The sequence below is a fragment of the Myotis lucifugus genome, unplaced genomic scaffold (genome assembly GCF_000147115.1).
Source record: "Myotis lucifugus unplaced genomic scaffold, Myoluc2.0 scaffold_47, whole genome shotgun sequence".
NCBI lineage: Eukaryota > Metazoa > Chordata > Mammalia > Chiroptera > Vespertilionidae > Myotis > Myotis lucifugus.
In genome coordinates, this window is record NW_005871095.1 from 1721283 (window position 1) to 1737960 (window position 16678).

Sequence of the window (16678 nt, forward strand, 5' to 3'; positions counted from 1 at the left end):
CCCTCAGCCTAACCTGCACCTTCTCCAATCTGGGATCCCTCTCACAATCCAGGACTGCTGGCTCCCAACCGCTCACCTGCCTGCCTGATTACCCGTAACAGCTTCTGCCTGCCAGCCTGATCGCCCCTGAACCACTCCCCTGCCAGCCTGATCAACGCCTAACTGCTCCCTTGCTGGCCCGATTGCCCCTAACTGCCCTCCCCTGCAGGCCTGGGTCCCCCCGAAACAGTCCTCCCCTGAAGGCCTGGTCACCCCTAACTGTCCTTTGTCCCTAACTGCCCTCCCCTGCCAGCCTGGTTCCCCCAACTTCCCTCCCCTGCAGGCCTGGGTCCCCCCCAACTGTCCTCCCCGGCAGGCCTGGTCACCCCTAACTGCCCTCACCTGCAGGCCTGGGTCCCCCCCCAAACTGCCCTCCCCTGCAGGCCTGGTCACCCTCAACTGCCCTCCCCTGCAGGCCTGGTCACCCCCAACTGTCCTCCCCTGCAGGCATGGTCCCTCCCCAACTGCCCTCCCCTGCAGGCCTGGTTGCTCCTAACTGCCCTCCCCTGTTGGCCTGATAGCCCACAACTGCCCTCCCCTGCAGACCATCTTGTGTCCACATGGGGCGGCCATCTTTGACCACATGGGGGCAGCCATCTTATGTGTTGGGGTGATGGTCAATTTGCATATTACCACTTTATTAGATAGGATGTTCATATCAGAAGGAAAATAAATACTAACATGACTTTTCTTTTTCATATAAATAGCTACAGAGTAATTTAACCAACCAACATTTACCGAGCCACCAACTAGATGCTTAGTATTGTGCTAAGGAGGGAAGGAGACATGAAAGCAAATGGCTGGAGGTGATAGGTATTGCTGAAACCTAACCTAGCAACTCTCCTCTAGGTGAAACTAAGTATGGTATTTAAAGTAAGGAGCAATTTCCACTGATGCCTAGTGCTCTATAATTTCCTTATGTAAAAATTTCTTTAGCAGTATAAATGCATGTTTAAAAAATATGGAAGAGCACAAGAAAACTACTGCACAGGACAATTTACATCTAATACACAGACCTATTGATATACAGAGTATCTCAAAAAATGTATATACACTTTAATAGCTAAAAGCTCAATTTTGAAAATAAAATGTACCTTTATTCAAAGTGTGAGTAGACATTTTTTTGGACACCCTCTATTTTCTCTAATTTGGAAATAAACAAATTTTGTTTTCTTTACAGTTGATGTTTAAACATTGCACGCATGTATTCATGAGCCATGTCCATGACTACTTGGCCAACTCTCCACTGTAGAGTACCACCTCCCCACCCTGCACTTCTAAAATATCACATCACAACTGAATAGGGTGAACTCAAGCATTGGAATTTGATACACTATGTATCTAAGTTCTTTCAATGGTATATTTAATAATCTAGGAAACTTTTCAGAATCTTTAAGAAATTAACATAATAGGTATGCAATCTCAGGCAAGTTACTTGATGTCACTGTGCTTCAGTTTTTCTCATCAGCAAAGCAGATGCTCAAACAGTTCCTACCCCAATAGGGTTGCTGTGAAAAATGAGTACATGTAAAATAGTCAGAATAGGCCCACTGACACCAAATAAGTCATTAGTAGTTATCTTCATGTTTAACTAGAGGCCCAGTGCACAAAATTAGTGAAAAAGTAGGGTCCCTAGGCCTGGCCAGTGATCAGGGCCCATCGGCGCCTTCTGGCTGCTGGCCAGGGCCTTCCTTCGTTCCGCGCCACCCCCTGGTGGTCAGTGCACATCATAGCGAGCAACAGAACTCCTGGTCTCCCGGTCAAACTTTCGAGGGGACACTTTGCATATTTGCCTTTCATATATATATCTATATATCTATGTATATAGATAGTTCTTCATAGTTTTTGAATTACATTCTTCTCTTACCCAAAGATCCTGTTCCATACACTCGAGCTGGTTTCAGCTCCCTCTCAGCTCGGGCATATTTTGCTGCTGCTACCATTTTCATAGACTTGGTAATTTTCTGGATGTTTTTGATTGACTTCAGTCGCCTGGTAACTGAAAAATAAAAGTATTGTGTTAATACATTGCAAGTGGAACACGAGCATTCTCGTGTTTTCATATTACATGTTTTACATAAATGTTAAAGGCACACCTTAAAATTAAGTACCCATTGCATTTTGAAGTTATTTATTACATATACTTACAAGATAATATCCTTTTAAAGTATGATACTTTGTAAAACGTTTTTTGTACTCATTTACTAGAAACTTATCTGGCCACTGGGTAACGCTAGCAATAAAACTACTGGTGCACAATGTTTTAAGATAAAATAATTATAATTTCATTTGTGAATTTTTCTAAACTGTAAGCCCCCATTTACACCATTAATTAACAGCATGATGCTAAACTAGGGTTAATATTAGAATGAGTACTAATAAAAGGTCAAATTTAGCTGACAACATAAGAGATCAGTAAGTTAAACACTGAAAATATTAAATGGTATTGAAAATGGCCTTTAACTACATGTTCCATAACATTTTTTATATATCTACAAATAGTATACTTTTTCTCAATTATAACATTACTAGAGGCCCAGTGCACGGAATTCGTGCATGGATAGGGGGGTCCCCTCAGCCCAGCCTGTACCCTCTCCAATCCAGGACCCCTTGGGAGATGTCCAACTGCGGTTTAGGCCCGATCCTTGGGAGATGTCCAACTGCCGGTTTAGGCCCGATCCTTAGGCCTAAACCGGCAGTCGGACATCCCTCTCACAATCCTGGACCCCTGGCTCCTAATCGCTCACCTGCCTGCCTGCCTGGTTGACCCCTAACTGCCCCCTTTGCCAGCCTGATAGCCCCTCACTGCCTCTGCGTGCCGGCCTGATAGCCCCTATCTGACCCCGCTGCTGGTCAGAATGCCCTCAACTGCCCCTCCCCCCCCGGTTGCTTGGTCACCCCTTATTAACCCCCCCACCCCCCGCCGGCCTCGTCGCCCCACACAGCCTGCTTGTTCAGTCATTTGGTCATCCCTCACTAACCCCCCTGACAGCCTGGTGATAGGCAGCCATCTTGTGAGGGCATGAGGGTTAATTTGCATACTATCTCTTTATTATATAGGATCATTCTTCAGACAATAGACTCCAACAACCATGTGTCACCTCCGTGTTTGAGCGTCTAAAACAAGTTCAATGCCCCACACATATGACATAGATTTATTTTGTCAATTTTGACATAATATATAATGGGCTTAAAAAGGTAGCATATCTTTGAAAGCATTATTGCCAAAATTTAGTTTTTCTTGATTCACATACTGAGATAAAGTACTTACTGTCTTTCAAAGTTGCCATATTTCGAACTTGGATCCTGAGAAGAAAGGTTTTAAAAATATTTTAGTTTTTTTGAGAAATAGCTCCATTACATAATAAAAACTTTCAAAGTTAATATGTTTATTTAAAGAATACCCCATAAAGAATTACTTAAATATAGGACTCTAAATATGTATGTTAATTTTTAAATCTCTCAAAACTGATACCTAATCCTGTATCAAAGGCCTGATTTTATTTAACTAACACAAACCTTTCACTGAACTCACATTGGCATTCATACATGCTCTCCCACCTTCATGTCTTTGCCTATATTGTTTCGCCAAAAGAAAAGTTCTTTCCTTTGTTAGGTTACCCAACTTTCTAGGTCAGCCACCTCTAAAAGTAACATTCCTTGCCCAGCAGTGTGGCACCGTGGTTGAGCCTCATTCTATAAAGCAGGAGATCATGGTTCGGTTCCAGGTTGGAGAACATGCCTAGGCTGTGGCTCGATCCCCAGTAGGGGTGTGCAGGAGGCACCAAATCAATGATTCCCTCTCATTATTGATGTTTTTATCTCTCTCCCCCTCTCCCTTCCTCTCTGAAAATAAATAAAAATATATTTTTAAAAAAGCATTCATTGACTTCTTCAGTTCACCAAAATCTTTTCAATAACACTTATACATTCTAACATAACAAAATGTGCGAAAGTTTTATTCCAACTAATTCTTAACTTTTCCAATTCAATTCAATAAACATTTACTAAATAGCTACTGTTCTTCAGGATATGGTCTCTGATCACAAGAAGGATACCATTATCTCATAAACAAGATTCATGAAAATTTAGATTTACATAAAATTTACATGGAAAATTTTCTATAATCTTTAAAGTATAATGCAAAAAGTCAAAATGACTTAAATGTAATGTTAGTGAAAGATAAATATGAAAAGATCCCTGCCCTATGGAGGGAGGCAACATATTACCAAATATAAATTATCTTCCAGCCCTTAAATCCATACAAAGTACTTGTGTTGGCCCAGAAAGGTCCATGGAAGACTTGAAGATCAGTAAATTTGTGCATAGAAAAGGACTAAGGAGGATATTTCTAGGAACGGGAAATCGTTTTGAAGTTGGAGACATGGGTTGGTTTAGTAAGTTTAAATATTATTTTATAGGGAATAAGGAAATGAATATCCATAAGCCAACAAATCAGTTTAGTTTTTCAGTGAAGTATCTTGGATGGCAGTGAAAAGCCCAACATAATGTTGGAATACTGATGACATGGAAACTATATAGGGGCTGCTGCAACTTACAAAAAAAAGCAAGAACCTGTAGTAAGATGTTAGCAAAGCCAACAAGAGATGAAGTTTGATATCAAATTCTTGTGTGTCAAAAGGAGCTCAGCGTGGCTCAGTGGTTGAGCATTGGACTATGAACCAGGAAGTCAGGGTTTGATTCCTGGTCAGGGAATATGCCCAGGTTGCAGGCTCGATCCCCTGTGGGGCATGCAGGAGGCAGTTGATCGATGATTCTCTCTCATCATTGATGTTTCTCTCTCTCTCGCTCTACCTTCCTCTCTGAAATCAATCCTATCCTATATAATAAAAAGCTAATATGCAAATGGTCGTCACACCCTTGCGCCAGGGCTGGGGACCTGAGGCTGTGCCCCCCGCCTGGTGGGGCTTGAAGGGGGACCTGAGGCTGCACCCCCCGCCCTGTGGGGCTTGACAGGGGTGGGGCCAGCTGGGTCTGGGTCTCGCCCGATTTCGAGGCACGCGCAGGTGGGCGGGGACTTGACTCTGGGTTCCGTGGCGCACCCCAGACTCTGACAGGAGGGGGGTTTTCATATACATTTTACTAATTTCCTTTCATCTCTGACACTTCTATTATAGAGAAAGGGCAAATAGCAATATTAAAATATTTCCTCTAGTTAATTCCCTTTTAATGTGAACGAATTTCGTGCACCAGGCCACTAGTAAAATATATTTTTTTTAAAAAAGAGTGAAAAGGAAAACAATAAGAATGACCCAGAATTTTCTAATTTAATGACCTCAGTGGATGGTGTTGTCATTAACCAAGATAGATCAAGTGGGTGCAGGTGATCTCTCTGGAGAAAATGATTTTTGAATATGATATAGTTAAAAGACCATGGAACCAGGTGGAAATGTCCACTGGGTTTTATTTTGATTTTTTTAATAATATATATATTTTTTATTGATTTCAGAGAGGAAGGGAGAGGGGGGGAGAGAGAGAAACATCAATGATGAGAGAGAATCATTGATTGGCTGCCTCGTACATGCCCCCAACTGGGGACGAAGCCCACAACCTGGGCATGTGCCCTTGACCAGTATCGAACCTGGGATCCTTCAGTCCACAGGCCGACGCTCTATCCACTGAGCCAAACCAGCCAGGGCTCCAGTAGGTTTTAGATTTTGAGATTTGTGATACAGATTTGTAACTATCAGTAAATATAGTAGTTGATGCCATGTTTTCCAAAGGAAAATAATGGGAATAGAAGCAGGGGGAACATTCCTAATTTTGTGAGGTTAGCATTATCTTAATACTGAAATCACATAAATACATTAAAAATGACAGAGAATATCTCTCATGAACAAAGATGCAAAAATCCTCAACAAAAGATTAGCAAAATGAATCCAACAATATATTAAAATGAATTATACACTGTGATCAAGTGGAATTTATTCTAAGTATGCAAGGCTGGTTCATCATTCAAAAATCAAATACTAGTAATATCCATCACATCAACGGTTAAAGAAGAAAAATCATATGATCAATAGATGCAGAAAAATCATTTGACATAATCTAATACCTTTTCATGATAAACCTTTTAGCAAATTAAAGATAGAAGAAAAAAACTTCCTTTATCCAGTAAAGAATATCTACCAAAAACCCCATGGTTTAATGGTGAGAAACTAGAAATTTTCTCCCTAAGATTGGGAACAAGACAAAGGACGTCCTCTCTTACCACTCCTATTCAACATCATACTGGATGTCCCAGCTAATATAAGACAAGAAAATGAAATAAAAGGTATATAGACTGGAAGGGAAGAAATAAAGCTGTCTTTGTTCATAGGTGATATGATTGTCTAGGTAGAATATCCCAAAGAAGTAGCAAAAAAACTTCTGGAACTAATAACCAATTATAGTAAGATTATTACAGGATACAAGGTTAATATATACAAAAGTCAATTCTTCTCTTTATACCAGGTATGAACAATTAGGGTTTCGAGTTAAAAAAATAACAACAAAAAAACAATGCCATAAACTGAAGACTTAAAAAATGGTTATGATGACAAATTTTATGTATATTTTACCACAATTGTTAAAACATACAAAGACATATATAAACCTAACAAAATGTGTGTAAGACATATATGAGGAAAACTGCAAAACTGATGAAAGAAATCAAAGATTCAAATAAATGGAGAGAAATTCCATAATCATAGATAGGAAAATTCAATGTTGCTAACAAGTTAATTCTTCCCACTTGATCTGAAATTATTACAATTCCAATAAAAATCTCAGCAAGTCACTTTGTGACTATCAATAAACTGATTTTAATGTCTATATGGAAAGGCAAAACACCCAGAATAGCCAACACTACAGTGAAGAACAAAGCCAGAGAAGTGACACTACTAGATTTCAAGACTTACTATCAAATTCCAGAAAACAAGACAGTGTGGCATTGGTGAAGGAATGGACAAGTAGATCAATGGAACAGAATACAGAGCCCACAGACTCACACAAATACATTAACTTAAGTTTGACAAAGGAGCAAAAGTCATTATATGGAGAAAGGATACCCTTTTCTACAAATGGTGTTGGTGCCCTACCAATTTGGCTTAGTGATAGAGCATTGGCTGGTGGACTGAAGGGTCCCGGGTTCGATTTCAGTCAAGGGCATGTACCTCGGTTGCAGGCTCGATCCCCAGCTGGTTTGGGGGTGTGCAGGAGGCAACCAATCGATGTGTCTCTCTCACATTGATGTTTCTGTCTCTCCCCCTCTCCAAAGATTAATGGAAAAATATCCTCCAGTGAAAATTAACAACAACAAAACAACTTCTACAAGATACCACAGGAGAAAATCTAGGTGCTGTGTCTGACTGAGTTTTTAGCTAAAACATACAAGGTATGTCGGACACTTACCATATTAGGCTTTTATTATATAGGATAAGGAGTGACATTTGGACATTATAGTTTTAGGCAGACACTCCAACTTGATTGACACAAGTTTCTAATCAGAGAATATGATATGAAACAAATGTGAATTGCATGCCATATCTGTATGAACACAGAACTCTTTAAAACTCAAAGAGTTATTGAGTTTTAAAGAGTTCTTTGGGTTTCCATACTATCCCAAATGAGGTATGAAGAGGTAGGATCTTTTGTGATTCTTCATGCTGTGCTCATGGTCTAATTCCCTGTTTTGAAGAACTCTCATGCTTAGCCTTCATTTAGTTCTAAAGATGTCAATCTATGCTACAACTTTATTTTTTAAATACAATTTGAGTAAAGAATAACCATGAGTTGATCTGAACTCTCTTTAGGGATAGCTTGCTCTATCTACTGAATATACAATATTTGCAAATGAAAAGATAAAGTTCTGAATCAGTTGTATGTTCTAGAGAACTGCATCATGTCCTGAGAAACATTTAGATTATTTGGAAAACTAGAAACATTATCAAATACAGTGGATGGAAAAATTACACATATTGTGGATTACCATTATTTACTATGATTATACAGTATTGTTAGGAAAGCTGAAGAAGGCAGTGTGGAGGGAGTTTGAGAGGTCGCTAGATGAATGATTTATCAAAGAATTTTAAGGAGCATATAAATGCTGTGTAATATAAAAATTAAGGAAGCAGCATTCATAATTCTTTTTTTTTCCTTTTTAAAATTAAATTTAGTGGGGGTGACACTGGTTAACATGATAATACAGGTTGCAGGTGTGGGTTTCCATGTTACAAGATCTGTATATTGCACTGTGTGCCTAACCACCCAAAGTTAAATCTTCTCCCATCACTATATACTAGGTCCCCTTTCACCTCCTACCTCCTACACTAATTATTAAGGAAAATTATTAAGTATGTGTAATTCTAATATTGAATGTCTGTGTGAAAGTCCACTTGCCCCTTGAACAAAAAATGACTCCCTCGCACTTCTTTACCAACTGTGGCGCATGATCAAGTCTTCTTTGACAAGTACAATAAACCTTCTTACATTCTATTTTACATAGAAACTAGTTATAAACTCGTTTTCAATTGATACATCTGAGTCCACACCAGCATGTCTCCCACTGCTCTCAGCTCTTTACAAATTCTCACACTAACCCAGGGGTCCTTAAACTTTTTAAACAGGGGGCCAGTTCACTGTCCCTCGACCGTTGGAGGGCCGGACTATAGTTTAAAAAAAAACTATGAACAAATTCATATGCACACTGCACATATCTTATTTTGAAGTAAAAAAACAAAACGGGAACAAATACAATATTTGTATTTGCATGTGGCCTGCGGGCCATAGTTTGAGGATCCCTGCACTAACCCATTAATTGTGTAGTATCATTACCTCCATTTAACAGTTATGAAAATGGTAGAGAAACAGAGAAACTTGTCCAAGGTCACACAGCCAGGGGAGTGGCAGTCAGGATTCAAACCCCAGCAGTCTGGCTCCAGTCCATCTTATATTACACTCTGCTGCCTCACATTTTTTACATTTACAAGTAAATATCTGCTTTTTTAGTTTAAGATGACAATCTTCCTTTTCTTTCCTGAAATACCATGTCTTTTCCTTTTCAATGTATTAGTTCAATTTATGGCCATTGGTCTCCTATCTATATACTAGAGGCCGATGTACAAAATTCGTGCAAGGGACTCGGCCCTCACAGCCCCAGCTTTGCCCGGAAGGTCGTTCGGCTGTCTGGTCTAATTAGCATATTACACTTTTATTATCTATAATAATAAAGCTGGGGCTGCAAGGACCGAGGCAAGGTGGGACCGAGCTCCTTGCACGCATTTCGTGCATTGGGCCTCTAGTTATAGATATAAAAGCCAAGTGACCGGAACGGCAGAAAGACCAGAACAGCCAGTCACTATGATGTGCACTGGGGAGGCCAACTGGCCCTATCGGAGCCCAGACTGGCCCCTCCCCCCAACCGGCCCTGCCCCCAATCAGCCCCGCCCACCCCAACTGGGGGGGGGGGGGCAGCCGGCCACACCCCCGGCCGGCCCCCACATCAGGCCTCTAGTTATAAAATAGTTCCATTTTAGAGAATGTGGAACACTAGGTAGGAAATAGAGATGTATTTTCCCCTAATTTGAGATGGAAAAAGTGGAGACTCTTCCTCAAATTTCTTATTTCCATTTTCTTAAATGCTACTTTAAAAAAAAAAGTTAATTTCTGAAAGTTTAGGGTACTTGCTGATTCCCTAAACAATTAAAATAATTTCATCATGATTTTAATTAAGCCTCATGTTTAATGTTAGAATGCAAACTTCCCTGAAGCAAAAACTGTAACAAATCCACATTTAAAAATTTTCAATAACCACCACTATGGAAGACAGTATGGAGTTTCCTCAAAAAACTAAAAATGGAACTTCCATTTGACCCTGTGATCCCGCTTCTAGGAATATATCCCAAGAAACCAGAAACACCAATCAGGATATATGCACCCATATGTTCATAGCAGCACAATTCACCATAGCTAAGATCTGGAAACAGCCTAAGTGCCCATCAGTAGATGAATGGATTAGAAAACTGTGGTACATATACACGATGGAATACTATGCTGCTGTAAAAAAGAAGGAACTCTTACCATTTGCAACGGCATGGATGGAACTGGAGAGCATTATGCTAAGTGAAATAAGCCAGTCAATGAAGGAAAAATACCACATGATCTCACTCATTCATGGATAATAGAGACCATTATAAACTTTTGAACAATAATAGATAGAGAGGCAGAGCTGCCTCAAACAGATTGTCAAACTGCAGCGGGAAGGCCGGGGAGGGTTGGGGGGCAGGAGGGAGGCGGGTAAGAGATCAACCGAAGGACTTGTATGCATGCATATAAGCATAACCAATGGACATAAGACACTGGGGGGTAGGGGAGGCCAGGGGATTGTCAAGGGCAGGGAAAAAAAAAAAGAACACATATGTAATACCCTCTGTAATACTTTAAGCAATAAAAAAATTAAAAAAAAAATTTTCAATAACCAAAACAGAACCAAGGAAATGCCCCTTCATGGTCCAAGCAAAGGTATTTTTCTGCCCCTCAAATTACTTCTGTGGAGTGTGAAACATTAAGATGGTTTTCATTTCTGAATTTACAAGGCAATTATAATGAATGGGAAAGAAAAGGGCAGAATAGGTAGGAAAGACATCAGGCCCCCAGAATGATGGAAAATGTGAAGAGGGTAAAATATGCTTTCCACGTGGAACACCAATGTTTGATGAATATTCATAACCTACCAATTTAAAACCATCATTCCAAGGGGATTAAGGTCAGGACTATGACCTTTATTTGATGATTGAGGTTCCAATTTAGGTCCCTAGAATTAGTTGTCTCAGACTGAGAGAGCTTTCATTTAAAATAATTCTTTATTAAAAGATCTTCAAATTGTCTTATAGGTTTTTTAGTTATTTCTACAGTTTTATTTATTTACTTATTTTTTGTAGAAAAGCAAGGAAGAATTCATTGGCCACAGCAAAAACATATTTAGGACAATGAAACAAGAAAGGGCATAGAAGAAGCAACAGGAGTCTAGGCTGGGCTGCTTTAGCTCACTGGGAAGTCAGAGAAAAGGGGTGCTTTGGAGACAGGTCAGGGGGTTAGCCTGGGATGAGCTGCCACTGCCCATTGCTCCCCTGTAGGCATTTCACAGCATATTAAATTACTTCCTTACCCTACTGTTTTAAATTCTTTTCTTAATGGAAAACATACCTATTTCAATTAATGCTTTATAGTCTCTTCACATAAACAAGGATACCAAAATCTAGTTTAGTGCTATAGCGCCTTAGAATTCTCCCTTACTGTAAACCCAGGGAATTGCTTCACAGACAATAACTAAGATCTCCTTAGCATTGTCTGAAATTTTCCGACTCTAACATAGATATTTCATCCTATTATATGGTCCCACCACAAGCCAACGTTTATGTGCCTATCCCTAAGCCTTTTACTACGCAATTGTCTTTGGAAACCAATGTTTAAAATCCTTAAAAATTGCAAGACAGTCATTTAATCCAAACTCCTCCTCCTCTCAGGACCTTGGGACAATTTCATGACCTTGCAGGGTTACTGCTTCAGCATAATGGTTTCGAGATACCGTAAGGTGTCTTTCTCTTCCTCGCCCACAGACAGATTTTTAAGGTCCCTTTTGCACCCAAACTACCCCCGGCCCACGCAGGGCATTCATTTGATTCACCGGTGCCCAACAAAGCGCCCGCTGCAAGGTCGGTGCTCAATAAACGTTCTGGCTGAATCGAACAGCTCTTAAAGGGTCACTCCGCTCTATACTGGCCATGCAAACTCTGTCCAACCCCGGGAAGTTTCAAAAGGCGTCAAGGACGGAAAGCACAACTTAACCTTCCCTAGACCTTGCCTTGGATCCTCCCCTCCCCCTCACTCTGTGGGCCCAGGTCAAGCCTGCACGATACTCATGGCCTGGCACAGAGCAGGGGCTCCGAGCGCAAGTACTGTGTTAGCGGAATGAATACAAGACCGCCCTGAAATTAACTCGGCCCAAGGTCTCAGTCCCCAGGTCCCAGATGACAACTCCTCGTGGCCCTCCCCCCGCCCCGCTCCGCCTCAGGAGACGTGGCGTAACCTTGCGGTCCCTCCGGCCTCTTCACGTGCCCTTCCCGGATTCGAGGCGCTTCCTGCACCCCGGGCCACCCGGGGCCTCCGGGGACCGGGGCCTCCAGGGACCGGGGGCCCGGCCAGCCTGCGACCCCTGTTCCGTCCCACACGCCTCCACCCGCTTCCCCCTTATCAGGTCCTTCCAACCCTTGCAACCCTCCCGTTCCTACCGCAAGCTGCCATACCATTGCGGCTGCACGGCCCAGGCCGAGACCCCCACGACGCCCGCCCGAGAAAACATGGTGGTACTGGCCCTGGTGAAGGTCGGTCAGACGGGCCTCCCCGCGCATGTGCAGGAGCTTCCCCAAGGCCCCTCCCGCCCCACTTCCTGCTCCAGTCTCGCTTCCTGACGCCAAACCGAGGTAAACCTCGCGAGCTTTAGGGCCCAGCCTTCCGAGGCCCCGCCTTCCTCCGGCTCGGAGCTGGTATTTGTCCCGCCCACTCCTATCGGCTCGATTCCGCTTCCGGTTGTCTGGGCGCTGGGTTCCGGAGAGAGGTTGCTGCGGTGGTCGCGATGGGGAAGTCAGATTTCCTTACCCCGAAGGCCATTGCCAACAGGATCAAATCCAAGGGTCTTCAGAAGCTGCGCTGGTATTGCCAGATGTGCCAGAAGCAGTGCCGGGACGAGGTAAGCGGCCCCGGGATCGCCCCATGCCCCGTCCTCTCCCGTGTCCAGCTGGAAACCCGGGCTCAAGCCCCCGATGCTGAAGGTGAAGGCGTGGATCTCAGGTCCCTCGTCCTGGGGTCTGTACTGGGCGAGTCAGCTAGTCAACACAGTAGGGACCTTTCCCTGCAGCCCCCGTCCTGGTGGGAACCAATAGTCTGGAAGCCTCTTTCTTCCCAATCTGCCCCCAAAAGAAATGCGAAATAAGAAAAGATTTTTGCAGCTCTGGGAGAAGTGATCCCACTCAAGGCTTGAATAATTAAATGCCAGGCGCCTAGGTAATAACAATAACAGTCATCTCTGACTTGCCCTGGCTCTTAAGAGAAACAGAATTGTTAGGATTCACCCCTCTTTTCAGGATCAGATGTAAAAGAAGAAATAAGTTCTTGCACACTACTCATCCAACAATAATTTATTGAGCAGCTACCGTGTGCTTGGGCAGGGAGATTATGGACCGGGGTCAGACTGTCAGAATTATGAAGCCTTGCCGCACCACTTTATTGCTGTGTGGCTGTGGGCAAGTAACTTACATTCTCTCTGCCTGTTTACTTATCTGTAAAATGAGAACGATAGCTATACCTACTTGTAAGATTGTTGTGAATTTTAAATGAGTGAAATATGTTTAAAGTGACACTGGGGGCGGGGTGTCATCTTTGGTCAGATCTTGAAAAGCTTTGTGTGCTGTGCAGTGGAGTTTACACTTTTTCCCATGAGATGGGTGATGAATGAATCGCCTTGAACTGAGAACAGGCTAGTGATGTGATCATATTTTTCTCTAGAGATTTAATTGGGTAAGGATGGGAGAACGCTAGGCAATTCTGTGTGAGGGATGAGATATTTTAGTAGGACTCATGTTGAATAACATTGATACTGTTATGTCTTTTCATTTCTCTTTAGTTCTTTCTAATTGAGTCAAGGTGAAATTCTCACACAGAAAACTAGAGACTAGTACATTGAACATCCATATATCCATTATTCAGATTTAACATTTTAAGTATTTTGTCATATTTACTTTTTTCTGAAATGTTTTATAGTAATGTACAAACTTCAGGATATTTTACCTCTAAATACTTAAAATGCATTTCTAAAATATCAGGATATTTTTCCACAGAGCCACAATATATGTCATCACACATAACAAAATTAATAGAAATTCTTTCATGTCATCTAATACACACTACAAACTCACATTTTCTCAGTTGTTCCCCCTGTTGCTTTTAAAGCAATTTAAAAAACAACAAGATCAAATCAAAAGCTATGAATTGGATTTGGTTATTAGGGCTTACAAAAAATAAACTTTATTTTTCAAGCCATTTTACATTGACATGTCATTATCACCAAAATCCATAGTTTACATTAGTGTTCACTCTTGGTATTGGACATCCTATGGGTTTGGACAAATGTCTAATGATACGTATCCACCAGTGTGATATCACACTGAGTGCTTTCCCTGCCCTAAAAATCTCTGTGCTCCAGGTTATTAGGACTTTTAATTCTCCCTAAATACTCAAATTACAGTAGAACACACTTCCTCCACCCTTTCCTTCCACTCCCCTACTTTTTTTCTTACCATTGATTTGAAGGTACTAGGTCAGTCAGTTATCAGAACATTGACACTTTCTGGATATGTTAAATTGTTTCCTTTAATTGTCTTTACCTTCTTTCTCTGACTCTTGTAATTGTTGATATCTAAAGACTTGATTAGGTTCAGCTGAAACATTTTGGGACAAATACTTGATAGTTGATTCAGAGTATTTCATATTGCATCACATAAGGAAGCCCTTATGTCTAGTAGTGCTAAGATGATTATGTAAAGATGACAGCCTGTAAAGTAATGTTAGAAAGTAATATTTTCCCTCTTGCAGGAACATGTAACTAGTAGGGTGATACTTTGAAATCGTGGCCGTATATTTTTCCTTTCACCTGTGTGTTTTAGCATCTTTGCCTGAGTCAGTTATTTTAGTAGGAGTTGCAGAGTGGTTATTTGTCTAATTCTTTCTACATTTGTTATTGGCTGCTACTCATTTGTAAAAATGAGCCTTTCTCATCAGTCAGGGCCATTCAGTTATCTTCAAATGTTATCCTAAAATATAGTTCCAATGGGAAAAGGAAAGTAAATGCTTAATACTTTCTTAAGGCATTTGTGGTGGTTCTGGCCTGTTTGCCCCCAGATCTGTTTATTTCCCTTCCCTACCTGGGAGGACAGCCTGGGGGAGGAGAAGTTGACCCCAATAAGTTTCCGCCTCTGTCTTCTGTCTTTCAGTATTGGAAGATTGAGGGGGAGAAAGGTCAGGTCCAGAGTATTCCATTCCTGCCCATCCACTCCCTTGGGTTTTCTTGAAACTACCCTAATCAAGATTTAGTGTTGAAATCAGGACAATGGCAATGGGATTGAGCAGAGGGACTGGATAAGAGTTATTAAGAAAGCTGACTGGGCTCAGTGATTTATGGAATGTAGGATGAAAGAGAAGGACACTAGAATGCTGGCCTTGGTCTTGACTTGGGTGTGATACGTCCTATTCACTGAGGTGGGGGTCACAGGAGGAGAGGCACATTTTTCATTTCTATTACTAGTGAAGAATCAGGTTCAAATGCTAAGTAGAACAGATACAAAGTCAAAATGTATCTATATATGTAAAAGCCTAAGCGACCGTCCAACCATCCGACCGGTAGTTATGACACGCACTGACCACCAGGGGGCAAACACTCAATGCAGGAACTGCCAAGTGATAGCAACTTTGTAGAATGCCCTCTCGCACTCTGGGACCCCTTGGGGATGTCGGACTGCTGGTTTCGGCTCGATCCCCGCAAGCAGGCCGAGGGACCCCACCTGCCAGAGAGACCCCAATCACACTGCAGATGCCCTACAAGCCCCAGCGCTGCCCCAGGTGCAGCCAGCAGGGGAGGGACCACGGGAGGTTGGCTCCAGGGGGTGTCCGGCTTGTCTGGCCCAGTCCCGCTGGCCACCTTCTAATTAATTTCCTTTCAATGTGCACGAATCCATGCACTGGGCCTCTAGTGTTTTTATAACCATCTGAGCAGATATAGATTAGTATGCTTAACATAAGGTTTATGTAATATGCAACAGTGTATTTTGGGTAATAGCCAAAGTACAGAAAAGAGAGTGAAAAATAGTGTCCTTACTGGAAATTAATGACCCATTTTATTTCATTATATTCCTCAAAGCACTTGTATAACACTCTGTGTGCAATAGGTACTCAACAGTAATTTGTTAAATTGACACACACAAAAAATGAAATCATTCCTATATTACTGTACGTAGAAGTGTTTCTTACTAATGTTTTCTAAAGCACTATTTTTTTGTCTCTTTAATATTTGGAATTATTCTTTGATTAGCAGGGTTGCAAAACTCAGTTTGGTAATTTGGCTAGTGATTTTATTACTTTTTACAGTTTATCATCAAAGAGCAACTTTTTAGAGTTAAGTAAATACTTCTACTTAGGCCCCATTATGATGACCTAAATCAGAATTTAATTACTCCCTTTACGTTTTTGTAGAATGGCTTTAAGTGTCATTGTATGTCCGAATCTCATCAGAGACAACTATTGCTGGCTTCAGAAAATCCTCAGCAGTTTATGGATTATTTTTCAGAGTAAGTAACTCAAAGACATTCTTATCTCATAAGCCTCATTCAGTTGGACATTTCATAGATGCTTAATATTTTATGTGGGGGAGGCTCTGTTTATCCTTACATATTAACATGATAGCTATATTATATTTGTACTCAGTTTCTGTCTTCCTTGTACAATTTGTCATAGTATGAAATTATTTAAAAAAAATGTTCCTCACAATTCAGTTTTTCCTTCTTTTCACTTCAAACAAACAAAACTATCT

The 16678-nt window shown here is 41.4% G+C and overlaps 2 protein-coding genes across 7 annotated transcripts in view; one reads left to right on the forward strand and one right to left on the reverse strand.

The window, feature by feature from the left end:
* ATP5F1C (ATP synthase F1 subunit gamma) overlaps positions 1-12501 on the reverse strand; it is a 23093-nt gene extending 10592 nt beyond the window's left edge. For 2 of the 5 annotated variants that reach the window (XM_006088404.3, XM_006088403.3), the window contains exons 1-3: positions 12345-12501; positions 3311-3345; positions 1907-2038 (exon numbers count right to left, since the gene is read on the reverse strand). In XM_006088404.3, the coding sequence (XP_006088466.1) occupies positions 1907-2038; positions 3311-3345; positions 12345-12400 (223 nt within the window). In that variant the 5' untranslated portion in view covers positions 12401-12501. Of the gene's footprint in view, positions 1-1906; positions 2039-3310; positions 3346-12329 lie in introns of all 5 variants that reach the window. The other 3 variants (XM_023753557.1, XM_014455523.2, XM_014455522.2) reach the window with 3 other exon arrangements.
* A 95-nt stretch (positions 12502-12596) lies between these two features.
* Positions 12597-16678, forward strand: part of KIN (Kin17 DNA and RNA binding protein) — a 33229-nt gene continuing 29147 nt past the window's right edge. For both annotated transcript variants that reach the window (XM_006088405.3, XM_023753555.1), the window contains exons 1-2: positions 12597-12787; positions 16342-16436. In XM_006088405.3, coding sequence (XP_006088467.1) covers positions 12674-12787; positions 16342-16436 — 209 coding nt within the window. In that variant the 5' untranslated portion in view covers positions 12597-12673. The remainder of the gene's footprint in view (positions 12788-16341; positions 16437-16678) is intronic.